This window comes from Mercenaria mercenaria, chromosome 19 (genome assembly GCF_021730395.1).
Source record: "Mercenaria mercenaria strain notata chromosome 19, MADL_Memer_1, whole genome shotgun sequence".
Classification (NCBI taxonomy): domain Eukaryota; kingdom Metazoa; phylum Mollusca; class Bivalvia; order Venerida; family Veneridae; genus Mercenaria; species Mercenaria mercenaria.
This window is the reverse complement of record NC_069379.1, coordinates 45,687,114-45,700,535: the sequence shown is the minus strand read 5'-3', so window position 1 is coordinate 45,700,535 and position 13,422 is coordinate 45,687,114. Positions and strand designations below refer to the sequence as shown.

General features: G+C 36.3%; 2 protein-coding genes across 2 annotated transcripts in view; both read left to right on the top strand.

Moving 5' to 3' along the window:
• LOC123542498 (NAB transcription cofactor mab-10-like) overlaps positions 1 to 10,454 on the top strand; it is a 37,808-nt gene extending 27,354 nt beyond the window's left edge. The window contains exon 8 of the mRNA XM_045328394.2: positions 745 to 10,454. The gene's annotated coding sequence lies outside the window, so the exon portion shown is untranslated. The remainder of the gene's footprint in view (positions 1 to 744) is intronic.
• LOC123542904 (uncharacterized) overlaps positions 1 to 13,422 on the top strand; it is a 195,577-nt gene that overhangs the window by 346 nt on the left and 181,809 nt on the right. The window contains exon 2 of the mRNA XM_053531345.1: positions 228 to 502. Within this exon, the coding sequence (XP_053387320.1) occupies positions 228 to 502 (275 nt within the window). The remainder of the gene's footprint in view (positions 1 to 227; positions 503 to 13,422) is intronic.

Sequence of the window (13,422 nt, the reverse complement as noted above, 5' to 3'; positions counted from 1 at the left end):
TTGACTGATTTTAGGTGGCCGCCAGAACTAAAAGTAGTATAATCTTGAAACAATTTCTTCTCATGAACAACTTGATGATCATTCTCATCTACAGCTTGATGATCAGTCTCATGAACAGCTTGATGATCAGTCTCATGAATAGCTTGATGATCATTCTCATGAATAGCTTGATGATCATTCTCCTAAACAGTTCTCATGAATAGCTTGATGATCATTCTCCTAAACAGCTTGATGATCATTCTCGTGAACAGCTTGATGATCATTCTCGTGAACAGCTTGATGATCATTCTCGTGAACAGCTTGATGATCAATCTCGTGAAGAGCTTGATGATCATTCTCGTGAACAGCTTGATGATCATTCTCGTGAACAGCTTGATGATCATTCTCATGAAGAGCTTGATGATCATTCTCATGAACAGCTTGATGATCAGTCTCATGAACAGCTTGATGATTATCCTCCTAAACAGCTTGATGATCATTCTCATGAACAGCTTGATGATCAGTTTCATGAATAGCTTGATGATCATTCTCCTAAACAGCTTGATGATCAGTCTCATGAACAGCTTGATGATCAATCTCATGAATAGCTTGATGATCATTCTCCTAAACAGCTTGATGATCATTCTCATGAACAGCTTGATGATCATTCTCATGAATAGCTTGATGATGATCATCATTATTTGTAGCATCCTTGTATTATCCTCTCTCAGTTTCATTCAAATGCTTTTGCATAACTTATTTCAGGACCAGCCAGAGCTACAGGGATCTGAAGTAGGCTTGTAAGGTTCTCTGTCAGTTTGATGCAAGTTTTCCGGTTGTTAAAGTTTATACATTAGTTTTTTATAGTTTAGATGTCATAATACCTTATATTCTAGTACATATTTTGTGCCAAATCATTTACATATTGTAATTCTTGTTAAAGTTGATAGATTAGTTTTTTTTCTATTTTAGATGTCAAAATATCTTATATTCTAGTATATATTTTTGTGCCAAATCATTTACATATTGTAATTCTTGTTAAAAGTCGATAGATTAGTTTTTTTTAGATCACCTGACCTTCTGTGATCGCCCTGTGTCCGTCGTCGTCAACAGTTTGACTGTTAACACTCTAGAGGTCACAATTTTGGCCCAATATGAATGAAACTTTGTCAGAATGTTACCCTTAATAAAATCTTGGACCAGTTTGATATTGAGTCATCTGGGTTCAAAAGCTAGGTCACCAGGTCAAGTCAAAGGAAAAGCTTGTTAACACTCTAGAGGTCACAATTTTAGCCCAATCTTTATGAAACCTAGTCAGAATCAAAGGAAAAGCTTGTTAACACTCTTTATCACGTTTGATTTCGCGGGAGTGTAATAAAGACATTAAATAAAAATGATAATACACTACTGTAATGAAGCTTTGACGACGACGTCATTTGTAGTACATGAGACGTTGGTTAGATTGACTTGTTTATATAGTAAAAGAAAGTAGAATTTTTGATGTTTCGACAGGAAAGGCTAGCATGTGATAAAAAGAATATTACATTTGTGACATTCCACATTGAATTTATTAAACGCATTGAATACAACTGATAAAATGCTCGGCAGAGCCTCGCATTTTATCATTTTATTCAACTTGTTTAATAAATTCAATATGAAAAGACACTTACGTAATATCCTCTATAGAGGTCACAATTTTGGCCTAATCTTAATGAAACTTTGTCAGAATGTTACCCTTGATAAAATCTGGCACCATATAACCTATACTGTGTTGGTGCGCCATAAAACCCAAATAAATAAATAAGTTCGTTATTGGATGATCTGGGTTCAAAAACTAGGTCACCAGGTCAAATCAAATGAAAAGCTTGTTAACACTGTAGAGGCCACAGTTATGACTATATCTTCATGAAACTTGGTCAGAATGATAATCTTGATGATCTCGAGGTCCAATTTGAATCTGGGTTATGTAGGATCAAAAACTAGGTCACCAGGTTAAATAAAAGGAAAAGCTAGTTAACACTGTAGAGGCTACACTTATGACCATATCTTCATGAAACTTGGTCAGAATGTAAATCTTGATGATCTATAGGTCAAGTTTAAATCTGGGTCAGGTGGGGTCAAAAACTAGGTCACTAGGTCAAATTGAAGGAAAAGCTTGTTAACACCATTTATAACTTATCTTCATGAAACTTAGTCAGAATATTAATTTTGATGATCTTTAGGTCAAGTTTGAATCTGGGTCATGTGGGGTCAAGAACTAGGTCACCATGTCAAATCAAATTAAAAGCTAGTTAACACTTTAGAGGCATTAATGACCATATCTTAATGAAACTTGGTCAGAATGTTAATCTTAATGATCTTTAGATCAGTAGGTCAGGTGAGCAAACAGGACCCTCATGAAGGCCCTCTTGTTCTATTTTAGATGTAAAAATAGCTTATATTCTAGTATTTATTTTTGTGCCAAATCATTTACATATTGTAATTCATGTTAAAGTTGATAGATTAGTTTTTTTATATTTTAGATGTCAAAATATCTTATATTCTAGTATATATTTTTGTGACAAATTATTTACATATTGTAATTCTTGTTAAAGTTCATAGACTAGTGTTGTTGTTTTTAGCTCGACTATTTGAAGAATAGTTCAGCTATTCTACTCACTCGATCTGGTGTCGGTTTCACACTGGTTAAAGTTTTGCATGCAAGTACATACAGCTATCATTTAAAGGCATACAACTTTCAAACTTGTTTTTGCTTTTTCTAGGTCAATTACCAACCTCGCTGGGTCAAGTTTCGTAACTCTGGTGTGTATTTTGAGCAAATTATGCCCCCTTTTGGACTTAGAAAATCCTGGTTAAAGTTTTCTTGCATGTTACTACCTCCAAAACTGATGCAGATATTGAATTGAAACTTCACATGTGTCTTCGGGGTCATAACACTAGTTGATTGCATTAAGTCCCATAACTCTGACCTGCATTTTGGCCAAATTACGCCCCCTGTTGAACTTAGAAAATCCTGGTTAAAGTTTTGCATGCAAGTACATACAGCTATTACTAAAAGGCATATAGATTTGAAACTTTTTAGCTCACCTGTCACAAAGTGACAAGGTGAGCTTTTGTGATCGCGCGGTGTCCGTCGTCTGTCGTCCGTGCGTGCGTGCGTCCGTAAACTTTTGCTTGTGACCACTCTAGAGGTCCCATTTTTCATGGGATCTTTATGAAAGTTGGTCAGAATGTTCTTCTTGATGATATCTAGGTCAAGATCGAAACTGGGTCACGTGCCATCAAAAACTAGGTCAGTAGGTCTAAAAATAGAAAAACCTTGTGACCTCTCTAGAGGCCATATATTTCACAAGATCTTCATGAAAAGTGGTCAAAATGTTCACCTTGATGATATCTAGGTCAAATTCGAAACTGGGTCACGTGCATTCAAAAACTAGGTCCGTAGGTCTAAAAATAGAAAAACCTTTTGACCTCTCTAGAGGCCATATATTTCACAAGATCTTCATGAAAAATGGTCAGAACGTTCACCTTGATGATATCTAGGTCAAGTTCGAAACTGGGTCACGTGCTGTCAAAAACTAGGTCAGTAGGTCAAATAATAGAAAAACCTTGTGACCTCTCTAAAGGCCATATTTTTCATGGGATCTGTATGAAAGTTGGTCTGAATGTTCGTCCTGATGATATCTAGGTCAAGTTCGAAACTGGGTCACGTGCGGTCAAAAACTAGGTCAGTAGGTCTAAAAATAGAAAAATCTTGTGACCTCTCTAGAGGCCATATATTTTATGAGATCTTCATGAAAATTGGTCAGAATGTTCACCTTGATGATATCTAGGTCAAGTTTGAAAGTGGGTCACGTGCCATCAAAAACTAGGTCAGTAGGTCAGATAATAGAAAAACCTTGTGACCTCTCTAGAGGCCATATTTTTTATGGGATCTGTATGAAATTTGGTCAGAATGTTCATCTTGATGATATCTAGGTCAAATTCGAAAGTGGGTCACGTGCCTTCAAAAACTAGGTCAGTAGGTCAAATAATAGAAAAACCTTGTGATCTCTCTAAAGGCCATATTTTTCATGGGATCTGTATGAAAATTGGTCTGAATGTTCATCTTGATGATATCTAGGTCAAGTTCGAAACAGGGTCATGTGCGGTCAAAAACTAGGTCAGTAGGTCTAAAAATAGAAAAACCTTGTGACCTCTCTAGAGGCCATACTTGTGAATGGATCTCCATAAAAATTGGTCAGAATGTTCATCTTGATGATATCTAGGTCAAATTTGAGACTGGGTCACGTGCCTTAAAAAACTAGGTCAGTAGGTCAAATAATAAAAAAACCTTGTGACCTCTCTGGAGGCCATACTTTTCATGGGATCTGTATGAAAGTTGGTCTGAATGTTCATCTTGATGATATCTAGGTCAGGTTTGAAACTGGGTCAACTGTGGTCAAAAACTAGGTCAGTAGGTCTAAAATTATTAAAATCTTTTGACTTCTCTAGAGGCCATATTTTTCAATGGATCTTCATGAAAATTGATCTGAATGTTCACCTTGATGATATCTAGGTCAGTTTTGAAACTGGGTCACGTGCGGTCAAAAACTAGGCCAGTAGGTATAAAAATAGAAAAACCTTGTGACCTCTCTAGAGACTATATTTTTCAATGGATCTTCATGAAAATTGGTCAGAATTTTTATCTTGATAATATCTAGGTCAAGTTCAAAACTGGGTCACATGAGCTCAAGAACTAGGTCACTTTGTCAGATAATAGAAAAAACGACGTCATACTCAAAACTGGGTCATGTGGGAAGAGGTGAGCGATTCAGGACCATCATGGTCCTCTTGTTTTTTTCTTTTTCTAGATCAATAACCAACCTCACTGGGTCAAGTCCCATAACTCTAACATGTATTTTGGGCAAATTATGCCCCCTTTTGGACTTAAAAAATCCTGGTTAAAGTTGTACATGCATGTTACTATCTCCAAAACTAATGAAGGTATTGAATTTAAACTTCACATGTGTTTTCTAGGTTATAAAACTAGTTGATAGCACCAAGTCCCATAACTCTGACCTGCATTTTTGCCAAATTAAGCCCCATTTGGACTTAGAAAATGCTGGTTAAAGTTTTGCGTGCAAGTACATACAGTTATTACTTAAAGGCACATAGATTTAAAAGTTGTTTTTTTATAGCTCACCTGAGCAATGTGAGTTTTTGTGATCACTCGATGTCCGGCATCTGTCTGTCAACATTTAGCTTGTGTATGCGATAGAGGCTGTATTTTTCAACTGATCTTCATGAAATTTTGTCAGAATGATAACCTTGATGAAATCTAGGCCAAGTTGGAAAATAGGTCATCCAGGGTTAAAAACTAGGTCACAAGGTCAAATCTAAAAAAAAACTTGTGTATGTGATAGTGGTTGTATTTTTCAATTCATCATCATGAAATTTTGTCAAAATGGTTACCTTGATGAAATCTAGGCCAAGTTTGAATATGGGTCATCTGGGAATAAAAACTTCATATCAAAGAAAAAGCTTGTGTATGCATTAGGGACTGCATTTGACACAAAATCTTCATGAAATTTGATCAGAATGTTTGTCTCGATGAAATGCAGGTTAAGGTTAAATGTTGGTTATCAGGGGTCAAAAACTAGGTCACCCGGTCAAATAAAAAAAATCCTTATGTATGCAATATGGGCTGCACTCTACGTTGGATATCCATAAAATTTAGTCAGAATGATTGCCTTGATGAAATCCAGGATGAGTTTGAATATGGGTCATCTGGGATTAAAAACTAGGTCATATCAAAGAAAAAGATTATGTATATGATATTGGCTGTATCTTTCAACTGATCTTCATGAAATTTTGTCAGAATGATTGCCTTGATGAAAACTAGGCCATGTTCGAAAATGGGATCAAAAACTAGGTCACAAGGTCAAATCAAAGAAAAACCTTGTGTATGCAATAGGGGCAGTATTTTACACTGGGTCTTCATGAAATTTAATCAGAATGTCTGTTTGGATGAAATCAAGGTCGAGTTTGATTATTGGTCATCTAGGGTCAAAAAGTAGGTCACCCGGTCAAATTAAAGAAAAACCTTGTGTAAGAAATAGGGGCTGCATTTTACACTGGATATTCATAAAATTTAATCAGAATGATTGCCTTGATGAATCTAGGCCAAGTTCAAATATGGGTCATCTGGGGGAAACATGTTTACTCTTTTATGATGTGTTTCTCCGGTGAGCAAACTAGGGCCATCTTTGCCCTATTGTCTTTGTCTAGATCAATTACCAACCTCACTAGGTCAAGTCCCATAACTCTGACATGTATTTTGGGCAAATTATGCCCCCTTTTAGACTTAAAAAATTCTGGTTGAAGTTTTATGTGCAAGTACTATCTGCAGAACAAATGCAGATATTAAATTGAAACTTCACATGTGCCTTCTGGGTTATAAAACTATTTGATGGCATCAAGTCCCATAACTCTGTCATGCATTATGTCCCCTTTTTAACATAAAACTTTCTGGTCAAAGTTTTGCATTCAAGTACTATCTCCAGAACTAATGCAGATACTGGATTGAAACTCTACAGATATTTTAACATTTAGGGTAACATTTTCCTGTTTCAGGGACAATAATTCCAATAGTCGAGCATTGGCTGTCTTATGGACAGCTCTTGTATTTTACATTGAAATATCTTATATTCTAGTATTCGTTATAATGTAGTTTTGATAAGTTTAAATATATTTCTAAATTCTTTCTCAGTTAACCGTTTACTGAAAAAGTTTAATTACATCTTTGTCATCTTTATCTCCACTATTTTGAGAATAGTGGGGAGGGGTGGGTACCAGGCTATTCTACTCGCCCCGGTGTCGGCGTGGGCTTTCTTGGTTCAAGTTTTATGGCAACCTTTGTTTTTCTTTGTTACTATTGCTATATTTTACTGTAACTTCACATAAACATTGTCCAGCGTACAAACAAAGTATGGACAGAGGCTGTGCCAAAGGTCAAGGTCACCAGGTTATTTTTAAGGTTAAAGTTTTTCAGCAACCTTTATTTTTCCGTCATATCTTTGTTACTATTGCCTATATCTTACTGTAACTTCACATAAACATTGTCCAGCATACAAACAAAGTATGTGCAGGGGGCTGGACCCAAGGTCAAGGTCACCAAGTTACTGTAACTTCACATAAACATTGTCCAGCATACAAACAAAGTATGTGCAGGGGCTGGACCCAAGGTCAAGTTCACCAAGTTGTTATATTTAGGTTATTTTTAAGGTTAGTTTTTCAGCAACCTTTGTTTTTCTGTGATATCTTTGTTACTATTGCTTATATCTGACTGTAACTTCACATAAACATTGTCCAGCATACAAACAAAGTATGTGCAGGGGCTGGACTGAAGGTCAAGGTCACCAAGTTGTTATACTTAGGTTATTTTTAAGGTCAAAGTATGCTGGGCCCATTATACCCAAGGCCAAGATCACCAAGGTGTTATACTTTGGTTATTTGTAAGGTAAAAGTTTTTCTGTCATATCTTTGTTACTATTGCTTAAATCTTACTGTAACTTCACGTAAACATTGTCCAGCGTACAAATAAAGTATGTGCAGGGGCTGGACCCAAGTCAAGGTCAATCAAGTTGTTATACTTGCGTTATTTTTAAGGTAAATGTTTTTCAGCAACTTTTGTTTTTCTGTGATATCTTTGTTACTATTGCTTATATCTTACTGTTACTTCTTGTAAACATTGTCCAGCATACAAACAAAGTATGTGCAGGGGCTGGACCCATTATAACTAAGGTCAAGATCACCAAGGTGTTATACTTTGGTTATTTGTAAGGTAAAAGTTTTTCGGCAACCTTTGTTTTTCTGTCATATCTTTGTTATTATTGCATAAATCTTACTGTAACTTCACGTAAACATTGTCCAGCATACAAATAAAGTATGTGCAGGGGCTGGACCCAAGTCAAGGTCAATCAAGTTGTTATACTTACGTTATTTTTAAGGTAAAAGTTTTTCAGCAACTTTTGTTTTTCTGCGATATCTTTGTTACTATTGCTTATATCTTACTGTTACTTCATGTAAACATTGTCCAGCATTCAAACAAAATATGTGCAGGGGCTGGGCCCATTATAACTAAGGTCAAGGTCACCAAGGTGTTATACTTGAAATTATTTTCATGTTAATTTTCTGAAAGCTTCATTTATAGATATATCTTTAGTTATTTAAAAGGTAATGCCTTGAAATTAAAAATATTTTTTTATAATCATCATCTGCATTTGTGGTTACAATCCCATAACTCTTATTGTATTTTTGACAGAATTATGTCCCATTCATAATTAAAGTTTTTTGGCAATCTTCGCCCTCTGGAATAACTTCAGCACAATATAAGTTAATGACTTAAAACTTAAAATATATCTTTATTTTCATCATCTGCATGTGTGGTAACAATCCCTAATCCCCATAACTCTGATTGGTATTTTTGACCAAATTATGCCCCTTTCTTATTTGAATTTTTTGTCAAACACCGTTTTCTGGTTATAACTTTGATACTATATAAGATAATGACTTGAAACTCAAACTATATCTTTACCATCATTAGCATTACCCCTTCCATACTTGACTTGTAACCCCTCTGAGTAGTAGGGTCTTTTTATATCTTGGTGTACCTTCCTTTTTAGCTCACCTGTCACATAGTGACAAGGTGAGCTTTTGTGATCACATTTCGTCCGTCGTCTATACGTCCGAGCGTGCGTCCGTCAGCAATTTCTTGTCTGCATGATAGTGGTTTCATTTATGATCTTATTTTTACCAAACTAGCACACCACTTGTATCACCATAAGATCTCGGTTCCTTTACTTGAACTGACCAGATTCCATTATGGGTTCCAGAGTTATGGCCCCTGAAAGGGCCAAAATTAGCTATTTTGACCGTGTCTGCTCAATAGTAGCTTCATTTATGATTTGATTTTAACTAGACTTGCAAAATTATTTTGACCTTGTCAATAGCAGCTTCATTTATAATTTGATTTTAACCAGACTTGCACACAACTTGTATCATTATAAGATCTCAATTCCTTTTTATACGCCCGAAAGGACATATTATGTCATCGCCTCGGTGTCCGTCTGTCTGTCTGTCTGTTGGCTAGCAATTCCTTTGCGCTCTGTCTCTTGAACCCCTTGAAGGATTTCAAAGAAACCTGACACAAATATTCACTTCATCGAAACGACGTGCAGAGTGCATGTTTCGGATTGCTTACTTCAAGGTCAAGGTCACACTTAGGGGTCAAAGTTCATATGACTTTGTTTTGTGTGTATATTGTTCTGCATTTACGTTGCATTGCAGTGCTCTTGTTTTTATTTGGCAGATCATTCTTTTGTCCACTTACAATAATTTTTTTAATTACTTCCCTTTTATGTTAATATAAATAGCTTATTTAGTAACTTTTGTATTATTGCCCGTAGGGAAAAACTTAGACCACCTTTCTGTGGTACAACATGGATGGTACCTCCAATTTTTAGGTGTATTTTGACATACCTGTACCTTGTAAGATTTTTTTTTCTTTTTGGTTAAATTGTTTCCCTTTGTTGTTCCTGTCCTTTGCTATATAGAAGACTGATTTCAAAACAATTTTACACAAGACTAGTGTTCCTTTGGTGACCCCTCTACTATATTCCTTCAAATAATTTTGATTCAGCGAAAAACATGGCCCCTAAGGGGTTTTGCTTATTTTCCCTATTTGCCTATATAGAACTTTGAAAATCTTTTTGTCACAAACTGCTGGTCCGTTTTCAAAACAATTTTACACAAATGTTTCTTGGGTGACCCTCTACCAAATTTCTTTCAAATAATTTTAATTCACTGAAAAAGTGGTCGCCTGGGGGAGGGGCTCGTTTTCCCATATGGCTATACAGAAAACTTCTTGTATGAAACTATTTGCCTGATTTGAAAATAATTTTATTTGAAGTAACTTTAAGAAAATTTCAACTATATTTTCTCATAATTCTTTTGATTGATCTTGATTAAGATTTTTTGACCTTCTTGTCCTTAAGTGCAATGACAACAGGTGAGCGATATAGGGCCATTATGGCCCTCTTGTTTATATAGACTTATTTTTAGGAAAAAGTTTGTTTTTCTGCGCATAGATATTTTGCATGCAAGTAGCACTGTGCAGTTGTCATCAGCCAAGTTTGTTCATGTCATGCCCTGAGGATCAAAATTGGTCCTGCCCCGTGGTTCACCTCTTTTACACAGACTTTTATAAGAACATCTTTTACAGTCCTTGTTTTAAGACCCTAAGGCCTACAGTTTAGATATTTGGCATATAGCATTGTATAGAGATCAGCAGGGGATACCAATTCATCGAATTTGCTTGTTTAACTTGACAATATTACGGGTGCATCTGTTCTTATTTTTTGTATACTTAAATGAAACTTGGTATTTGTTTTCGTTATAGTTTTATATAGTTTATAATAAATGTAAAACATTCACGCATATTTGTTTTCTGAATTTATCCTGTGTTACACAGAACATGTGCATGCTACCTTTCGAGATTAAGGTGGATGGGGAGTAATTGTTTCATTTTATCCCCCTCACCTTTAAAGAGATGATTGTATGTTGGTTTACTCAATGTCCGTTCATCTGTTTGTCAGGAGACTATTTAGTTTCTGATCGATAACTAGAGAAAGCTCGGGTGTACATTTTTCGGTTGCCAGTGTCAGTACATGGCTCCTACTGTTTCTGGGGCCGTAAGGTCAAAGTCACAACGACATAGAGGCTTTAATCGGTTTCTGTACTTCAGCTAAAGAATGCTGTGACCTACCTTAAAAAAATAAATAGATAAGATGTAACTTCAAAGGATGATTGTATGTAGTCAGTAAATGAACCTAACTTGTTTTTGGTAGTAGGTCAAAGGTCAAGATCACAATGACCTCGAGCCCGCCCGCTTAGCTCAATAGGAAGAGAAGCCCGCCCGCTTAGCTCAGTGGGGAGATCTACAGATCTCGTGGGTCGTGAGTTCGAGCCCTGGGCTAGGCGTATGTTCTCTGTGACGATTTGACATTGTGTCTGAAATTATTCGTCCTCAACCTCTGATTCATATGGGGAAGTTGTCAGTTACTTGCGGAGAACATGTTTATACTGGTACAGAATCGGTTAACTGCCCGCCGTAACATAACAAAAACGGAGTTAAACCCAAAAGAAACAACGGAGAGCGCGGATCTACGAATCGTGGGGTCACGAGTTCGAGCTCCAGGGAGAACGCAGATCTATAGATCTCGGGGGTCGTGAGTCGAGCCTGAGCGAGGCGTATGCTCTCCGTAACGATTTGATAAAAGACATTGTGTCTCAAATCATTTGTCCACCACTGATTTATGTGGAGAAATTGGCAGTTACTTGCAGAGAACAAGTTTGTACTGGTATAGAATCCAAGAACACTGGTTAGGTTAACTGTCCACCCTTACATAACTGAAATACTGTCGAAAAAATTTAATGACGTTAAACCAAAAAAAAGTACACAATGACCTTGAGAATGTAAGCTTCTAACGCATGTTTTGGCCCAAACAAATAAAGCATCCAAGGATGATTGCCTATTTTCAGGGGACCTCTGTCGTTATGGTGGTCAATAGATCAATGGTTGCAGTGGCATTGGTCCTGATGTTAGTCAGTAGATCAAAGGTCACGGTGATCTTATAAGAGACTGAAGTGTTTCTGTGCAATAACGAAGGAACATTTGACCACTGTCGATTGAAGCTGGGTCATTTGAAGTCAGTATGTCGATCAAATCGTAAAGAGCTTGACCTAGATTTACAAAAAAAAAAACCTGTTAGAATATAGCATCAATAAAAAAGCACCTGGCACTAATGCTCTTTCGCAATTGAGTAGTGAACACGTAAAGTAAATAAATCGGATGACCAACTTTTGGTCATCTCGTGATATTTTAGAAAAAAGAGATGCGAACAATTTTTGTTGGTTTTCAAAAATAAATAAACATCGCAAGTTTTATTAAGGTACCGTAGAAAACCATTCCGGATTGTTTTAATGTCTTACTTCTGATTTACATTTCGCTTATTCATTATGGTTGGCCTTTTAGAAATACATGTATGTCACGCACGAAACTGAGTCTTGTAGAAAAAAATTCTAATCGACATATTTACAAACAACATTTTACCTGTCTACATGACACATCGTTTGGACATGTCTTTTTGAAATCTAGTTCAAGCTTGAAATTGGTCATCGAGGTAACTAAGTCAAATTGTAGAATAGAAACTTTTCCTACACGAAGTTTGCTCAGAATGTTTTATATTTGGGTACAGTTTGCATCACATGGCAACATCTGTGGTGCAGTCAAGGTCACGGGCGGCAGGAATAAATTAATTGCTGTTACCATGACAAGTGTGTGTGTGTGTCATAAGTACGGTGTTGTGGGGGGGGGGGGGGGGGGGGTGCTTGTGCATGAAAGATCCAGAATTTCTGGCAATGCAGCAGTAAAAAATGTGACAGCGTAGTTCCATAGGTGAAAATCAAACTGGCTCGCATTGCTAGATATCCATTACAAGTGCTTCAGAGATGAGACTGACCCGAATAGTTGGGGCAAAAATGTTATACTGACAAGCTTGTCGTCAAAACGATAAATGACCTGTGCATTTTAGGGACTTCAATGGTGAGTTTGCCCGTAGACATGAAATATTTAATGTTTTAAATGAACGATATCTTCAAAACATAAAAACGCCCAATTTTTTAATTTTATTTAATAGACCTTACAATTCGATTTTTCAAAGCATGCTGAGATTCAAAATTTGATGGAAAGTTTTGTTAAAAAGTTTTGATGCCAAGAGCAAAATCATTTTAACACGACAATTCTGAGCCGATCTATGCATTATAAAGCCCCTTACTATAAAGATAACTGCGTAATGACTTTTTTCGGTGTTCATGCGAAATAGAGCACGAGACGGAAGAATACGACGTCATCTAAGAAACATTCTTTGACTATACGCGGATGTCGTCAAATCAGCGGCCCGTTACCAATAAGCTGTTATTTTTACTTTTGGCGCCTTTACTTCTGCTGTCAAATCTGGAAGCCATGCTTGACAATTGTCCTTGTGTGTTTTTTTTTCTACATTAAAGCTCGATATGGCTCCTTTATTTTGCAGGCTTTAACATACATGGACACCAGCAAAGTGATTCTATATTGACCCGTGCCTATCAGTTTCTAGGTATATGTATTACAAAATATTCTAAATCACCCGATTTGTATTCTTATTGAACAAAGAAGCTGAAAATTGTGTGTTGTTGCACAAAAACTCTTCTGACGTCACAATTACTACGTAAAAACATCAAACGGCATAGCCGCGCGCTGGAAAAGAAACTAAAATATTTGTTGGATGATGTAAAGGATGTACAAAATAATCCTTAATAACTGTTAGAATTGAAATAATATCTCAAACAGTGATTCACTCT